The sequence below is a fragment of the Etheostoma cragini genome, chromosome 17, assembly GCF_013103735.1.
Source record: "Etheostoma cragini isolate CJK2018 chromosome 17, CSU_Ecrag_1.0, whole genome shotgun sequence".
Taxonomy (NCBI): Eukaryota; Metazoa; Chordata; class Actinopteri; order Perciformes; family Percidae; genus Etheostoma; species Etheostoma cragini.
The window spans coordinates 12088193-12106198 of record NC_048423.1 but is presented as its reverse complement, the minus strand read 5'-3'; the positions used below and the strand labels follow the sequence as shown (position 1 = coordinate 12106198).

Below are 18006 nucleotides of genomic sequence, written 5' to 3'. Positions count from 1 at the left end.
CCCCCCCCCCCCCCCCCCCCCCCCCCCCCCCCTCCTCCTGTGTGTTTCACGGCTGTCAGATCCATATGTCGTGGAGTATGGAGGAGGAGGAGGAATGCTTCACACTTACGCAGCTTCTCAACCTGTTCACTTCATTCATTAGGGAGAGCGCTTGCTGATCTGGTCAAATAGCATTATCAGTGTGTGATTGTGGTTAATGAGCATACACGTTACGGCTGTACAGGACCTCAGGCTTCTGATCATCAGATTGCTTCAGCAGTGTGGAGTTTGGACAGCACTGTGCCACCAATCCCCCATCAGCTGGCTTCTGTCTTCCCTGCCAGGCTAAAGCTGTTCAGGACAAATGGTCCTGTGGCGCTCACAGCAGCGATACAGAATGAAAAAAAAAAGCACCTTGATCTTGACTTGTCATTTAAATGTAATTTCAAAGAGGAAGGGGGTGAGATGAATTTACTCCCAGTCAAAACCCTGACTTGTTGGTCTTGTGTAGAGTTCCATATGGATGAACTTTGACCTGCAAAATAGCAAGACTCCCCCATGTCCAGTTTGACTTTAGATAATGAATTATCATGTTGCTCTTTCAGAGCTCCTTTCATTAGTTGTATAGCTGTATGACTGTGTGTGTGTGTGTGTGTGTGTGTGTGTGTGTGTGTGTGTGTGTGTGTGTGTGTGTGTGTGTGTGTCAGTGAGAGATTGTTAAGCTATGAAAAAATTATTCACTTGCTTTTGTTAGCCTGCTAGCCGTGTTTGCAATCCAGGCTACACTGTCTAGAGCCTGTGAGTAACCTTTGCATTGCCATTTGTTTTGTGGCTGCAAACATGAGACTATTAAACTGAAGCTTGGTGTGACCCACGTCTAACCCTAGTGAATTAGAAAAAGAACGTGACCACAACATTTCCAATGCTTCTAAAGTGTGGCAGCTTTTTAGCTGATCACTTAAAAAAATGTACAAATTGATAATGTTGGTAAAAAGCTGTACAGCCAACAGTAGTTTCTCTTGTGATCATGATGTTCTTTGGCTATGGCTAACTCCCAATAGAACACAATTGCCTTTCCCACAGACTCATGGACATGCCAGAATGTGTGTTTGTGTTCATTCCTTAAAACAGAATATGCATATGGTCTTTGTTATGAATGTAAGGAACTGTACCCAAGTGTATATTTGCATTTTTGTGAGCGTGTCTTTACGTGGGCCTTTGTGTGCCGATCTATATGCTTATCCTCCCTCTTGTCTTGGGGTTTTATTTCATATAATGTGCTCAATTCCAACTAGCCCCCCCTCGGCCGAGGGACCCCAGCAGCTGGCAAAAATAAACAGAATGAGTTTTTCAGCATTGTAGCAGCGCTCTGAGCCTCTTTTAATTTAGAGATGTGGAGTGTTGGAGCATAGCTGTAGCTTGTCCACCCGATGGAAGGTGCACCAGCAGGTACTCCCAGGCATCAGTCAGTTTGATATGGAAGATGAAGAGGGATTAGATGGTGATGTCTTAAATCCACTTGCTTCAGGAAGTGTGTCAGCACTGCAGTTGGAAGCAGTTGGAGGTAGAAATCCTTTGCTGTAAAAACTGGGAATGATACCTAATAACTTTCTGCCTCTAAAGTAGTACTGCAGTACTGTAATGTGAAAACCCACACAAAGTCAGTACAGCAAAACATCTGTCAATGAAAGGAAAGAAAGTGCCTTTGCTGCTGTGCCAAAAGCCATTGCCTAACCTCCTTTGATTGCAAAACAAAGAAAGTAGCAGTGACTGATATTGTAGCTAATAAACAGCAGATTTTTCTTTTATGGCAGTGACACCATATTTTTTACTTTGGCACACAGTGCCCTTATTTAGACGTGGAATCAACACAGATGAGCGCGGCAGACTCCAGACTTTATGCACATCTAGAGTTCATATTCTCTTACCTTTCTGAATTGAAGTTGTGGGTTCACCTAGATAATTTCATCCATGCACATTTGACAGTGCCACCACTACTGTGTGTGTGTGTGTGTGTGTGTGTGTGTGTGTGTGTGTGTGTGTGTGTGCGTGTGCATGTGCGCGTGCGCGCGTGTGTGTGTGTGTGTGTGTGAGTGTGTGAGTGCATAGCTTGGCGAGTTTCCCCAGAGACAAAATACTCCCATGGGTCAGCAGACATTATCAAATGGGTCAAACACCTTGAACGTTGACGATATATATGTGTTATAAAGCACTGTGTTTACTGTGAACACAATACAAAATGTGTGCTTAGGACAGTGGATTTCATAAGTTTGCTTTTTACAAGCCAACATAACACTTACTTCAGACGTTCATGTCAACATGCTCAAGTCAGCAGTCCTTGTAGTGGGGATGTTATTATAAGGGCAATTTTCAAGGAGCTAATTATCACCTGGGCAATTTTAAGAACTTAAAAACATGGCATTGGTTTCTGTTGCAAAATGCCAATGGAAAAGGTCAGAATATGTCATAAACACTGTGGATCCTGACTAGCTGAAACATCATAGGCTGCTAGTGGCATTTGAACATTGCCTAAATGTCAAAGCATTGCTAAACAGGTGCATGGCCAATACGTTTTTTAAAGATGGATACTTTCAGCCGGATAATGCATAATTGTTGGAAGACATTTCCCGAAAATTTCAATTACTTCAGATCTCAGCCAACAAAACACTTAGAGATGTTGTTGCATAACGGATGTGATTAGTCACCTCTGGAATACATGCAGAAACTAATCTCTTATTACAGGATGAAGCAAGACCTCATTGCTGGAGAAGAAAAGTGTGGTTTCGTTTGTTTATATGTGAGTCACTTTTCCACATATTCCCCCTGCCACCCCTCACTTTAACCATCTTTCTTCCCTTTCTCCTCTTCTATCTTTCTTCTTGTTAAAGTCCTCCGGGTGTCATCAGCAATGACCACCCTGAAGATAAGACATTGGAAATCCAGAAGTGTGTGCATGTGTGTGCGTAAGCACCTGTAATGAGCACCACATGTGTGTATTGGAGCCCAGGCTAATGAAGCCCAGTCCATTATTTCTTTCCCGTGGCCCTGTCGCTTGGCCTGTCGATGCACCTGTGTACACACACACACACACACACACACACACACACACACACACACACACACACACACCATCTGTCTATAATGACCGTTCTCTTTCGTACTGCATAGCACTACAGTCCCTGGAGTGGTCATTAGACAGAGAAGGAGAGAGTGACTGAGGGAGAGTCCAGTGCTTTTGGCGTAGATTTGGAACCAGTTTTTTGGTTGTGCTTTGGGGTTGGGGGTCGGGGATTCAGAGTTGGGTGAACCCATCATGCTAAGAAAGTGCAGTAGCTCAGAGAAACATTAGCGTTCATTGCCGGCTTTCTGTTCCCTCAATACAATCTGCTACTGAGGTCCCACAGTCTTATGTAGCACCATAGGACAATACAAACCTTTCCTTAATATCAGCAGAGGTAACTGAACTATTGAGGGGGCTACAGTCAAGTTTAGCTTGCTACAATTTGAGTTATCATAGAAATGATACTTTGGAAAGAATTATTGTCAACCATTATATGGCGGTTATCTTGTTAGAAACCAACAAAAAATGTAAAACCTTTTTTTCAACTATTTTGTCTCTCCCTTCCTTTGCAGCGATGGCTAGCTCTCAGCAGGGAGGCTGCTCCCATTATATCCACAGCACTTAGCTTTTTGGCCTTGTGGCCCTGCCCAAATCCCCTCCGTTGGCTCCTGCTAATCCTTACCAATAGTAGAAGGACAGGGCAGACAGAGAGAGAGGGGGGGTGGTGGGAGAGGGCTGGAATAGAAAGACAAACAGGCAGCTCAAATGTGACTTCCATTTTAATAGGACTTCTTAATATCTCCCAGAGGAAAAAGAACTGAGCCTGAACTTCCCTCTGACACATTCTTACTGATTCCACATGTCAATACATGTTACAGTTAACATCTAAAGCAATTTGCATTTCACAAAAACACCGGCAATTAAAGACATTCTCAGCATATATTACGCCAGTAGCACACTTACATGCAAGCTTGGGGTACTGCATGTGTACGGTGTGAGGCTAAAGTGTGTTGTGTGTGTTGCAAAGCTCCATAGTTTGAGTCGGGTATCAGTAGACAAAGATGCCTCCGTGCCACTGTCTGCTCCTTTAGTCATCAGGCGGAACAGGTTCAGAGGAAGAATGAAGATTAATTATTCATAAATGTTTGCGTGTCTGTCTTTGCAGGGAGCTGAATGGGAATAACCTAACACGCATCACCAAGAGTGACTTCGCTGGACTTAAGTACATTCGAGTTCTGTAAGTACTTACCTTCACTTTTTATGGGATGATGAGATGTTTGTATGTGCAACTGTGGTGCAAGTCCGTGTCTGAGTTTATCTATTCATGCAAACCTGAGCTGTCTCTAACAAGTTGTACAGATATGCTGCTCAAATTAGCATAAACCCAGTGAAGTGGAGAGGTTTCTGTCAAGAGCCCTACTCCAGGGTACATTAAGCAACTGAATGACTGCAGCTAGCAAAGTAATGGACTTCTCTTACACTGTATTTTGTATGTTGTTGTAACACTTGTTGTCCCTTAGATGCACACACACTCACTTGCCCTCTGTTACCAGACATCAACATGTAATGGGTACACAAGCGCCAGTCCTAAATAGGCTCTCAACACAGTTAACACATTCAGGTGAAGTCATTGACTCCCTCTGTGTTGAAATTAAACAGCACTTGTGACTTCAGGTATTAAAGTAGTTATAAAAGTGTTGATATGTGTGCATGTGAGAGTACACACTTGTGAGTAGTGCCATGGGTGTTGAAAACACTGCCAAAGGGGAAGCTGTGTAGACCGGAACATGTTTTAAATGTAACACGAGTCGCACATAATTCCTACTACCCAGCAAAGCCTAGCAATGACTATTTTCAAGTCTCATCGTTACTCGCCCATCCCCCCCGTTTCCCTATGCATGCCCCCTTTTCTGCACCACCTTCAACCCCTACGTGAAGGTTAAACGCCTTTTATGTCGGCAGCTTGTCACCAGCAAGTAAGAAGGAAACAACTTGTAGGAGTACTAAAGACAGAACTTCCCTTGCTGGAAAGCCTCTGTTTCCCTCACAGCCACAACTGTGCTACATGTAACAGACACACTGCTCGCTTTCTGAAGTGTCAGCCAACTATATACAGAATACATGATTAACATGGTGTAGGTGGAAGGAATGTCTGTATGTGCTACCAGAAAAAAGTCTGTCTCTGTGCACTGGGAGGTAACCTTTGTAGGGCAACAGCATAAAGACTAACAGCGGGTTGACCTCTGACCCCTGGGCAACCCTCAGAAGGAGCCAAACAGGAACAGAAGTTTATTTTTTACAGTCAGCTGCCATCTATCCTGTCAGTTGAAAATCAACACAGCTGATTTACCATCATTCGTCTGGCACTGGCTGCTTGACTTGTCTTCATGAGCGGTGTGTGTGTTTGTGTGTGTATATGTAAACAATACAGGAACAATCTGGAAACAGCAGAAAGAAAGAGATCAGAAACTGAAAGCTACACGGCCTCAGACAAAAAGTTTTCCCAATTCAAAAGTACTCATTGCGATTTTTTTCACTTCCATCTAAATTCATGAGAAAGAGATCGGAGGTGAATTGCACTTTTCTCTCTATGTTTATGGAGTGTGAGCAGTGATTAGCATTTATATTCGATGGAGAGGAAGCCCAGACTGCTGAGTTGCCGCGTGGCGTGGCCTCGGTGGAGACATGAGAGGTTGCCTTCAACACAGAACAGTTGTATACGTAATGAAGGAAAGCTCTTGTTGCTTCTAAAGCTGCCGGAGGCTTTTTTCTCCTTCCCAGGCTTGTGTAATTGTAACACTTCCAAAACCATCCCAGCCTCAATTTAGGTGAGGATAGGATGTGTTCCTGCTTGTCTATGTTTGTGTGCGTCCATGTTTGTTTGTGTGGGACTAATAGCCTTGATGTACTGCCTGCAACTTTGATATTCTCTATGCTACGCTGTCCAACAGGCACACATGCACTTACACACAGCCCATTTTCCCCTGATTGTGCCAATTGTAAAAACCTTGGAGCCCACCTCAGTTTCCCTTCTCGTACTTTCTGACCCCCTTCCTACCTTTCATCTCGTCTGCACCAAGCCGCTACATCCACTGGACCACACCAGAGGCCGCATCCACACTTTCTGAGCCACCATAGAAACTTTCCTGGCTGCTATTCCTGCTTCTTTTGCCAAGATTCCACACTGTGCCCTCAGTCCACACCGCTGCCCTCTGTGTGTGTGTGTGTGTGTGTGTGTGTGTGTGTGTGTGTGTGTGTGTGTGTGTGTGTGTGTGCGTGTGAGGTGTTATTGCATCTAGCTTGAATATACAGTACATACTGCAAGAAGGCCCGTACCCCAAAGCACCATATACTTTGTTGAAGCCTGAGTGACCTTCTGCAGACTAATAAAACAGTCAAAGCCACACTGTCTCTCGTTGTCTCTGAGGCTCTCTTTCTTTCCTCTCTCTGCAGGCAGCTGATGGAGAATCAGATTGCTGTGATCGAGCGTGGGGCTTTTGACGACATGAAGGAGCTGGAGAGACTGTGAGTACCACCCAGAGTTGTCCGCACATAGCCTGGCCAGAAATAATACATTATTTTCCGAACTTGAACTTCAACTAGAAACCCTATTACTGATCTTTATGCAGCACATGTATTGGTTGAGTAATGAGACTGATAGAAGGCACTGGCCGTATATGGTGTATCAAGTGTGAGGCACTTTTTCTCCATTTTGGTCAGATGGTGCTGAGAGGGTAAACCGTGGGCTGGGAGTTTTTTTTATTAGCTTTGCCTGAGAGGAATGCCCTCAGTGGGATATGTGGGCTTAAGAGGCCTCCCCCACCGCAGACTCCGGCTCATCTGGACAGCACAAGGACTCCTCGACAGCTTGTAAACCGGCTGGAAAACACACAGACAAACACAGCCGACCACACCTCAACCAGCTCATTAGCAAATCAATAGTGCTACCCACATAGAAACCTGCGCAGCAGATGACTCTATGCACACATGTTGTCATGCACAAATAGTGGTTAACTTATGAAAGACTTTCCCCCCAATTTGAAACCCACATTAACAATTTACATTAACAAACTCCAGGCCGTGTACAGCTCGCCTCCCCTGCGCCTCCCCTGCTTCTCCATAGTCAACTGATCCCAAACATTGGGTAGACATATCCATGTGCCAGACCAATGTGGAAATGGAGCGGCTCGTTTCTCTAATGTTTAAAAGCCACTAACCCACCAGCAGGTACAGTTCAGTGTGAACGGAGCGGCAGCAGACCATTAATGCCCATTACGCACTAAATCTCCACCTCAGCTGGCCGAGCACTCTTCTCAGTGTATACAGTGAGTGGCGCAGGTCCCAACATCTGTCTGAATGTGTCTGTAGAAATGGCAGCGGCCTGCCTTTTAGATTTGCAGCCTCTCTGTGCCACAGCCGCATTCACTCCCATGTGCCTCCAATAGGCCATTCAGGGAGAAGAGAGTTGTGGTTTCCAACAGATTAGCAACAGTCTGTTCCTCACTGACTTAATTGTTGTATTTGCATAAAGCCTGCCAGTCTTGGACGTTAGTTGTTTGACATGGAGTCTGTTGCCAATCACCATGCCTGTCAGTGCTTCCTTGGGCTTGAATAAGCTAATCCATTTCTCTTAATTTGATTTAGAAACATCTTGTTTTGATAGTTCACCCTAGATAAAATCTGTTCATGTTCAGATAATTGGTGGCTGTAATTCACTTGTTTAAATGGGAATGGTGCTATTCTGTTACTCTGGGAAAGTCAGCAGAGCGCTGAATCTACTAGGCACAGCATCGTAATTTAACTGCGCAGAGATAATTTACGGCGCTGTCTCTGACTAGAAGTTTAATTCCCCTGAACTTTCAGTTGGATATTTATGTGACATTTAGAGCGCACTGAAACACAATAGCCTGTGGCTAAGCCGATTCTACGGCAGCTAGCAGAAATTATTCACAGCCTACACAAGGGCGAGCATGCATGGACACACACGCACATACAAATTCACCAGTTGATCATATGTTTTCCCTGCCGCAGGCGGCTGAACCGTAATCAACTGCAGCAGCTTCCTGAGTTGCTCTTTCAGAAGAACCCTGCCCTGTCTCGACTGTAAGTACATTCACTTTCTTTTCAATTGAGCACACACTTTTCTTCCCTGTCAGTGCACATGCCAACTCTCTTTATCTTTTCTTTATTACGCAAGCCACCAGTGTTGCTCAGAGATCGTATGTGCTACAACAATATCCTGCACAGCATGGTTTCAATAAGTCTGATGAACGTTGGCTTCGGTTTGGTTTGGTTTAAACACAATTAAAGAACAATTAAGGTTGGATTGCAGTTTGCTGGAATGCCATCAGGTCTCATTTACATTCAGACTTATTACATGAAGCGCGTGAAGTGTATACTGTGATTTCCACCGTACTTACTCTCTGGAAGACAAAATTAACTGTGGGACAACAACAATGGGAAATCTGAGAAATTTGCACATCGTTGGGCCTTCGTGCCAAGTCATCTGCAGTTACTCTGTGCTATTCCGTCTGCAAGAGAATCCACTGGTGGCAGGGAGTTGGTGTGGCATTGGGACAAGAACTAAGGGACACATTAGACTTCTAACTCTGGTTAAGGGGAAGGGATGTCTGTGTTACTTAATGAGGTTGATGAATGTCACAAGAGAAGTCCCCAAAGCTCGTTCTGCCAGTGGACTCGTGCACCTCCATCGTATGAATGAGTTGTGTCATCACAGTTTTCAATCGGTTTCCACTTTTTAAGGCTGTTCTGGCTCACACCCACACATCCTGACGCTCATGCAGTAAGACAATCCCAGAGTAATGCTAAACTTTTATTCCCATCTGTAACAAGGTTCAATGTGTTTTTCTTTCTTCTTTTTTGGAATAATCACTGTCCCTGTTGCCCGCTGATCATTCCAGCTCCCAATATTCCAGTTCAGATTACCTGGAGCATATGGGAATAATGAATAACAGTGGGACATGGAAAAATCATTTCCCATCCCTGCAATCCACATAGCGGTGCTACTAACCCCTGATCCCGACCTCAGCCCTGCATCTTGCGTTTGATGTTTAACACCATCTTGAATCTATCTGTCACTTCCTTGCAACTATCTTCTCACGTCACCTATCGTTATTCCAAAACCAACTCTTTGGGCTTCAGGGCATAGCCTCATCCTTTTGGGGCAAGGCTAGTCTGCTTGTGGCTCGCTTACACTGAGCAGCACAAAGTTGTCTAGCTGAAACAGACACAGAGCAGACCGAAGGCCTTGCAGACCAGCGGATGGCCTTGAACAAGCGTGATTAGTCCATCTGGAGCAGCGGGCTCTGCCAACAGCCAGAGGATTGTGCTAACACAGCTCCCCTGTTTCATCCAATCTAACTTCACGCTCATTATTTTAAACCTAGCGCTGGCTTTTCTGCCATGTTCTGGAGAACGAGACTTTGTTCAACATTGCTTAATCGATTCGCTATGTGTCTGTGTATAGACTCATTTGTTCTTTATCCTTGACTGAATAAAAGAGAGCCATAATGGGCCTTGACGTTTTTAGGTATGGAAGTGCCTTACGTTCTTTAGCAGTTAAAACCAATGTACAATCCAGGGCCACGGAACCGGAAATAATGCAATCTTTATGGTGCCTGTGTTTGATTGACAGTTGCTACTTGATGAAAGACTTCTAGTGCTTGTTTAAAATTAGGTCTAGTAGCGTGGGATCAGGAACAGCAGTAGAAGACAAAGGTTTTTCCTAATGTGTTTCTAAACTCCTGAGCGGTGTGTCTGGGCTACACCATGGGTTCTGGTTCCAGTCTAATGCGGTTAGGTTACAGCCTTGTGTCGCTCCCGCCAGCAGCTTTTAATGGACTTAAAAGGTTCTCGGCTCCCAGAGAAAGACTTTCACGCTATTTCCTTTGCATATTTGTGTGTGTCTGAGGATGACAGAGAGAGAAAGAGGCAGAGAGAAAGAGAGTCTATGGCTGCAAATGTGTGTGTGTGTGTGTGTGTGTGTGGATGTGTGTGTGTCTCTTTGCACTTGCTCAAAGTGCTCACAGGGGCTTGTTAGGGTCTGCCTTTATGATCCTAACAAGAGAGGTTAATGTGAAAGCCCGCTGCCCTCAGGTGGAGGACTAACCCAGATGTTTTTTTCTTCTCTTTGACGAAGGATTAATTGCCCCCTTCCCTTTTCCTATGCCTTTAACACTCTTCCTCTTTTCCACTCTTGTACTCCCCTCTTCATCTCTCTTTTTGCTCATTCGGTGGGTTTGAGGAAAAGCTTTGTATAACAAAGTGGCTATTTGTCTTAGACATCCCGCTGAGAGGACAAACAGAAAGAAGGACGTAGGGGATGGAGGAGGGAGGGATAGCAGATGAGATCATTGCTCACATTAAACCTTTGAAGAAAAGCTAGCTGGGTTAATAAAAGGCTGTTTGGTAAATGGACTTAGGACTGTTGATTTGTGGGGAGTTTTTAAACACTTGACTTCCATGCAGTCATTAAGTTAATGGGAAAATGAGTTTCCAAAACAAACGGAAGATGGAGAATAAAATGTGATCGTTCATGCTAAAACACAGATGTTAAAAAATGGCAACTAATGTGGCCGGGTTGGATCCGTGGATAGAGCAGGCGCGCAAATACTTGGAGGTTTATGCCTTGACGCAGAGGTCCAGGGTTTGAATCTGACCTGTGATGATTTCCTGCATGTCTTCTCTTTCTCTCCCCTTTCTCACCTAGCTGTCCTATCTAATAAAGGTGGAAATTCCCCCCCAAAATATAAAAACAAATCAAATTAATGGCAACTAAAACTAGAAAAAGAGGATTCTGTCAAAGCTCGGATTGTAGTTGGTTGAAAATGTATAGTAGTGTATGTCTTGTTTGTGTACAAAACAGAAGTTTTAGGTAGTATACATATTTTTTTACAGAGCTATGTATGCTCTGCTTTCTGTTCTAAGATTCTACCTCTTTATCCAGACCCCGGCTCCTCTGTCTCTTCCCATGCCTGAGAGATACCAGAGACACTGATGTATAAGGGGCAGAGCAGAGATAATTGAAATTGATTAGAGCTGATTAGAGATAGTTAGAGTTAGTTAGGCTGCCTGTGATGGATGGCATCGACGAGAAGGCATGGGAACGCCGGCGCAGAGGTGAGAGGGGCTCTGCGCAGAACATAAGTGAACAATAACAGTGAAAATAGAGTTGCATTCATCACTGTTAATGACCTGTTGCCCCCAGCCCACCACCCCCGACTTCTCCTCATCCCACTTCCACTGCACTTCAGATCTGTAATCTAGTCATTCATGTCTGTAATTAGTGTCTTTTCACAGTGGGAGAGCGGGAGGAAGGAAGGACCGAAAAGAGGGATAGGTGAGCCGAGTTGTAGGAGTGCAAAGCAGTTAGCTTGATAGCTGGCCCCAGGGAATAGCATCTGGTTTGGGCTCAGAGTGGGGGGGTTGGGGTAGGAAGAGGTAAAGGGGTATTTTGCGGTTTTTGATTGCCGTGTTGGTTGTTGCTGTCACAAACGAATGACGGCAACAACACAGGCTTGTTTGACGGGGTGTTGCTTTCATTAATGGCTAACGTGTGGTATTACGCTGTGGGGTGAGGGGACGGTTAAGTTAAGTTTCTCCTTGTGTATATCCCCGGGAGGTACGGAGGAGGTGGGAGGAAGGTAAGGGTGTGGTAGTACCTGCCCTACAGGGAAGCCAACGAAAACCCTGGCAAAGGATTGGAGCGGGGATCTCATTCTTGTTTAAGATCTTTCATTTTCGTGTTAATGCTTGACGACGGGTATGCAGCTGATATACACAAACCCTAAACACACACTCTGAAATGCTGGCTGGGTGACATACATGCATTATGCGCACACTCAGAAGAGAGCGAACAAGAGGGAAAATGTAAATAACACTAATTAGACACAAACACACACACAGAATAACACTATAATTACATCTCTGTGTGCTAATGTGTGGATGGCAGGCACACACAAGGGATTACGTTCTTTATATGGCTTTGACTGTAGATAAAAGAGCCGCTTCAACTATGTGTTGATGCATAGCTGCCTGTTCTATGTTTGTGTTGGAGGGATGCTGTGTTTTCTGTTTGTTGATCGCTTAATGCTTTGGGAACGGTAGCTCAGTATGAGAAGAAATAATTGTTTGGGGGAAGGAGTTTTAGAATAAATAATGTGCACTATCATTAAACCTATAAATCATCTCTCTGTCTCAGTATTGCCACTTGTTTTTTGACTGTTACCATTCAACATACACTATTTTTCCCTTTTTCAATTGGTCACATTGTCACACCTTGTGAACTCGTTCTAGTGTTCTACGATTTAGTGCCACAAAGCCAGCAAATTAACTCTTTCAACTTTTGACTTTTCGTCGAAAAAGCTGAAAGACTGACATGTATGCGTTTTTTTTTTCTCCTCATGACTGATTTGAAGTGTTTTGTATAAGACTGCGCTCTGTGTGTGTGTTTGTGTGTGTGTCTGTGGATGCATGTGTGTCTGGCAGGCTGTTAATGGTCCGAGCTGGTCTTGTTCTTTCCTCCTCTTTGTTTCTGCTTATGAATGACCTGCCTCGACGTGCTAGGTCTCCCCCCCCCCCCCTCCCCTGCAGCAGTCCCCATGGCAACCCGTCTTCATCAGGAGGTTTCTGTGCCATTGATGGCAGAAATCCTGATTTCTTGACTGCAGTTTGTCTCACACTAAGTAAAAACTGACAGCAGAGACCTTAGTAAAAAGTTTACTTTAGACTCAATGAAAGCTAAATACCTGCGTCCATCTACCCTTACAGATAGTTTTGGTTCAGGTAATACATATTTTTGAGCTGTGCATTTCTGAGTTTTCTGGTGCTCAAAACACAGAAAAAAAAAAATTTGTTTCTTTGGTAGAACTGAACATCTTTCATGTTGAAAAATCTGTGGATTAATCGGAGTAACTGGGAAACTGTTGGAATGAAATGCAATTGCTGAATTAATAAAATGTAAATTTGCAATGTTGTGAGCACCACCAACAGAAATCCAACATCTTAGTGGGAATTCAGAGACACATATATAAAACCTGGATAAATACAACCAAGTATTTACATTTCAATATACAGCTTTTCCTAATGTGGGTGAACTGACCCAGTATATATATTTAGATACAGGGCTAGAGTTTTTTTGCAGGAGTATGAAATATTTTACCTGGCGGCCAACCGAAAAATACCAGGCAGGCCCACAGGTATTGCCCCTGCCCCTCTTTCTGCCCCTGTCCTTGTAAGCTGGTAAAAGTGGCTTTTATGGCTTGTCGCTGTTTTCTTTACGAGTGGACCGTGTGTGAGAGAGAAATGCAGACCAAACCATGTGAGGAGAGCGGAAGCCAAAAGGGGGTAATTTAAAAACCACTCCACCATCTGAAATATTCAAAACCGCAGCACAAGAAGAGCGAGAGAGAGGGGGAAAAAACTGACAGAAGAAGAAGTAAGTCAAAGAAGAGACAGTGAGACAGTCAGAGGTGCAAAAGACAGGAGCAAAGATGTAGTGCAAGCGGGAGAGAAAAAGCGGTGTTTATATTTACTAACGATTCTGTGTCCTTCCTCATGAATTATTGAACAGATGGATTGAGGCTTGTTAAATATGCACACCAAAGCGCTGGGACATCAGTGCTGTTTTGGGTGTGTGTGTGTGTGTGTGTCCAGTGTCTGCCACACACTGCTCTACATACTAACCCAGCTCTGATGCTCAAAATATTTTTACAAGCAAACGTGAATGCAAATACACACAAGTTCTTCTGCGATGACCGTCCCAATCATACACGTGTGTGTGTGTGTGTGTCTGTGCGTGTGTGTGTGTGAGAGTGTGTATGTGTGTGTGTATGTGTGTGTGTGTGTGTGTGTGTGTGCGTGTGTGTGTGTGAGAGTGTGTATGTGTGTGTGTATGTGTGTGTGTGTGTGTGTGTGTGTGTGTGTGTGTGTGTGTGTGTGTGTGTGTGTGTGTGTGTGTGTGTGTGCGCGCTCACATGCCCGCATGTATGTCTTCACATGGGGGACTGGCCTGGTCATTATGAATTGATACAGCATGAATAAGACATCACAGTGTGGTCTAGATCCGTCATGCGTGAGTATACACACACAGGGATTACACTCGCGGCGCTGGTAAAGGAGGCCTCCTCCTCCTCTCTATTCCACTGTTGACAGTTTGCCTCTGTGACGGCTGGTTTCGCCTGGTCTAGATTGGAACTGACACACACTGGAGGAAAATGCTGCCCTCATGTCCACACACACACACACACACACACACTCCTTGGAATCTCCAAGTAGGGGCTTGTGGAATGCTGCAATTCCAGCCAGGAATAACAACCCATATAGCGCTAGTTGGGTTGCCCTGCTCCTGTGTGTGTATGAACGAATGCTTCATGGACGTGTGTGTGCATAATGGTTCTGTACACTTAAACAGCATGGCACATGAATGCAGCCATCAGAATGAAAAATTCAGCTCATTCATCACAGTCTTAATAGAGTGCAAGGTCCCTGCAATAGGTGTTTCCCTCACTCAGTGCATCTGTCCATCTCGTTACGGTTCAGTTCATGGTCTGGGATTTCGATCAACCATATCGGCTCTGGACCATCATGTGGAAGTGTCGTGTTTGAGGAGCTTAGCAGGAAGACTACAGTGTCTGTGTGTAATCTTTAGTTATGAGCTGTTAGGGTCTGGACTTGAGACTCTGGAACTCAGCGTTGGAAGTAACCCAACCAGAACCTTACGCGAGGAGGAGAGAGGGGGATCGAAACCCTTCCCAACATTGTCCAAAGCAGTAAGAAGCAAACTACCCACACATGGGCATGTGCTGCCCAACACACATGCCCAGCAAACCCACACACGTACGATAAATAAATGGTTGTTCCAGCCATATCCTGTGGCCTCGGGCTCTGTCTCTGATTCTGAGATTTAAAAAGAACAAACAAACTGCATTGCAAATTAGGCCCACACGCGCGCACACACACACACACACACACACACAGAATCACGCCAATGCCACTGCAAATATACTTTGCCCACCTCCTTCTGATTTGCTGCTGTAGCAACCAATTCTCTGCGGTGCTTGGGCTGTTTACCTTGTCTTAGTGAGCGGAAGACACACAGAAACACAAATAGTTGGGATGTGAAATGGTTAAAAAAGAGCTGAACTTTTCTGAATAAGATCTGATCCAGTTGCTTGGGAAAAGTGTGGTGTAATGGATAGACAGACATTTTTGGATTTTTAGTTGTGTGTGCACATGTAATTATAGGCTTTAGGTGCATCCCTTTATCCTCTAGCAGGAGAGTCTTTGGTTGAACTCCTTCCTCTTCCCCATGGCTATATTTCTGTGTGTTTGTGTTTGTGTGTGTGTGTTAATTCTGAGCTCTGTCTCCTCTCCGTCTGTAGTGAGCAGGTCCATTCTCAGGCCTTCATTCTTAACACCCCTCCAGGCCTTGTGTTCAGGAGACTCCACAGGCTGCAGAGCTGCTCCCACATACCAGCTGAACTTGAAAAACTTAATGACTCTGTGTTTTACTGTATAAAGATGATGCCTCGAGGTTGAGGAGGCTAAGATACTACAGGCTAATGACTGTTACTTTGAATCTCATTAAGATAAATCTTGTTTGGCTAAGTTTGGCTAAATAAATAGTGCAACTTTTGTCTTTTTGCATCTCCTGTTGAGGTGAGCTTGAGCACACCACCACCACCTCCCTCTTACAGCTCCGATAGAGCTGCTAATTGGTAATTGTGGTGTGTGTGGTTGGGCCGTTGAGGCTTTCATTTATTATGTGGACTGCATATCACTGAGTGAATTGTGATGCAAACAAAATCAATGCAACATTCAGTACAGGTACAAACACATTAACAAGTTAACTCATTCTGATATTAAAGATGGAAATAAGTACATATATAATATGATTAAAATTACTTTTGGCCTACTCCCCATCTCATCAGTATACTTATTTGTATCTTGATATGTGGCTATCATGATTGAAACTTAAGCCTTATTAGAAGAGCCAGTCCCAATTTCCTTTAATATCCCATGAAAATACTTTAAGCGTATGTACTATAATCCGTTCTACTGCTAAAAAAATAACTTTTAAGCACTTCTTTGCCAAAACAAAACTTAGTTAATTTACTTGTGTCCAGATTTCTTGTAAATAATTAATTGCTGCTGATGTAAAATAGAAAAAAATGGGATCAACCTCTATATTGGTAATGCATCAAATTTAAAGTACAACATGCATTAAGTTAATAATTAATATGCAAACATTAAACACCAACAAATTAAACCTGTTTCTCCTTTTTTACTTTGTGGCACTTTTCTGTTGACTACCAAATACCCTGTAAGACATTATACTGACTTTCAAACAGACAACTGTTACTCTGAGTTGTGTAAACACTTAAAACAACCCACATCTGATTATTCACAGTAATACATTGTGTGCATGTAAACATACGGTTTTAAATGTTGAATTCAACTAGAACCTTCTACCCTCTGCCTCTCCTCAGCCGTCCTACTTTCTCAGCAAACAAAAGACAGTTGTCTGCTAAGATAAGTATCTGCCCACATTCCAGTAAAAATACATATTGAGCCGCGTGCAGGGCTAGTGAGCATAGCAAAGAGGAAAAACTGAATTTCAGCTCAAATGACTTTCTGTTTCCAACATTTGCTTCCTCTCACAATGCTCTCCTACTGGCATCACAGCATGCAGCGGTGATCTCATTAGCCCCAGTGCATATGTGTATGCCCACTGTAGAGATATTTTTTGGTAAGAAACCGTATGTTTCTCTGTGCAGGGGGTGTCTTTCCTTTTTAGCTTTGTACAGTATAACAGCAAATCACTGGGGGATGGAATCGATTCCCCTTCCCCACTGTTTCAAACAGAAGTATACACACAAGCAAACACATGCGCACACACACACACACACACACACACACACACACACACACACACACACACACACCTGCCCCACCCTAGCAAAGCTTTCAGAAATGTGTTACATCTGAGACGCAGCCAGATCTGTGTGTGTGTGTGTGCGTGTGTGTGTGTGTGTGTGTGTGTGTGTGTGTGTGTGTGTGTGTGTGTGTGTGTGTGTCTGTGTGTGTGTGTGTGTGTGTGTGTGTGTTCGGCTGTTGTGCATTGTTACTGGAGCAGGGCCTACAGTCATACCAATCTGACACCTCCGAGGGAGCAATGTGAGAGAGAAAGACATTGAGTATTGATTGAGAATGAGGCGGTCACAGAGAGATGGAAGGCACAGTTGGAAACACAGCAGAAAGGATGAAAGAGAGTAGGGCAGTAAAAGAGAAATGAAGGTGTGGCAGGAGAGGAATGTAAAGAATTGCATTGTAATCATTTCATAGTATATTATCTACACAGTATATATATAGTATAAGTATGTATTTATATATATATACATATATGTATTAGATATATGTGTATATATACTGTATATACACACATTAGGACTGAAATGATACGCCAAACTTTGGTTAGATTTGGTTCAGGATTTTTGACCCACAATTTGATACAAACCTTGATTCTTTTCATCATTGTTTTGTCATTGATTACATCCCAGTTTGAAACACTGTGATACAACAGATACCTCATATATGATATTGATTGATTTCAATGTTGATTGATTCAACGCCAAGGATTTTATTGTACCTTAAAATAATGTTTCCAAAATCGTTTCAGTGGTTCATTAACTTGTTGGAATGAGACATAAGAATAGTGGTAACAATTCCCCTCCCAACCTGTAGGGGGAACGAAGAGGAAAAGTGCTTTGGTGGCTACTGTAAAGCTGCTGGTTGTAAGTAGCTAATGCTAATTTTTTTTACCACGGTTAACTGGGCTAGCTTACCCACAACTTCATCAGCAAGTGTAGTAATGGCGTTTTTCCACTGCTGGTAACAGCTTGCCTCGGCTCGCCTCGGCCCGCCTCGGTTCGCCTCGGCCCATTATA

General features: G+C 43.8%; 1 protein-coding gene across 4 annotated transcripts in view; it reads left to right on the top strand.

Annotated features, from left to right (window-relative positions):
• Positions 1-18006, top strand: part of slit1a (slit homolog 1a (Drosophila)) — an 85091-nt gene that overhangs the window by 6937 nt on the left and 60148 nt on the right. For all 4 annotated transcript variants that reach the window (XM_034898349.1, XM_034898351.1, XM_034898350.1 and 1 more), the window contains exons 2-4: positions 4206-4277; positions 6494-6565; positions 8072-8143. In XM_034898349.1, coding sequence (XP_034754240.1) covers positions 4206-4277; positions 6494-6565; positions 8072-8143 — 216 coding nt within the window. The remainder of the gene's footprint in view (positions 1-4205; positions 4278-6493; positions 6566-8071; positions 8144-18006) is intronic.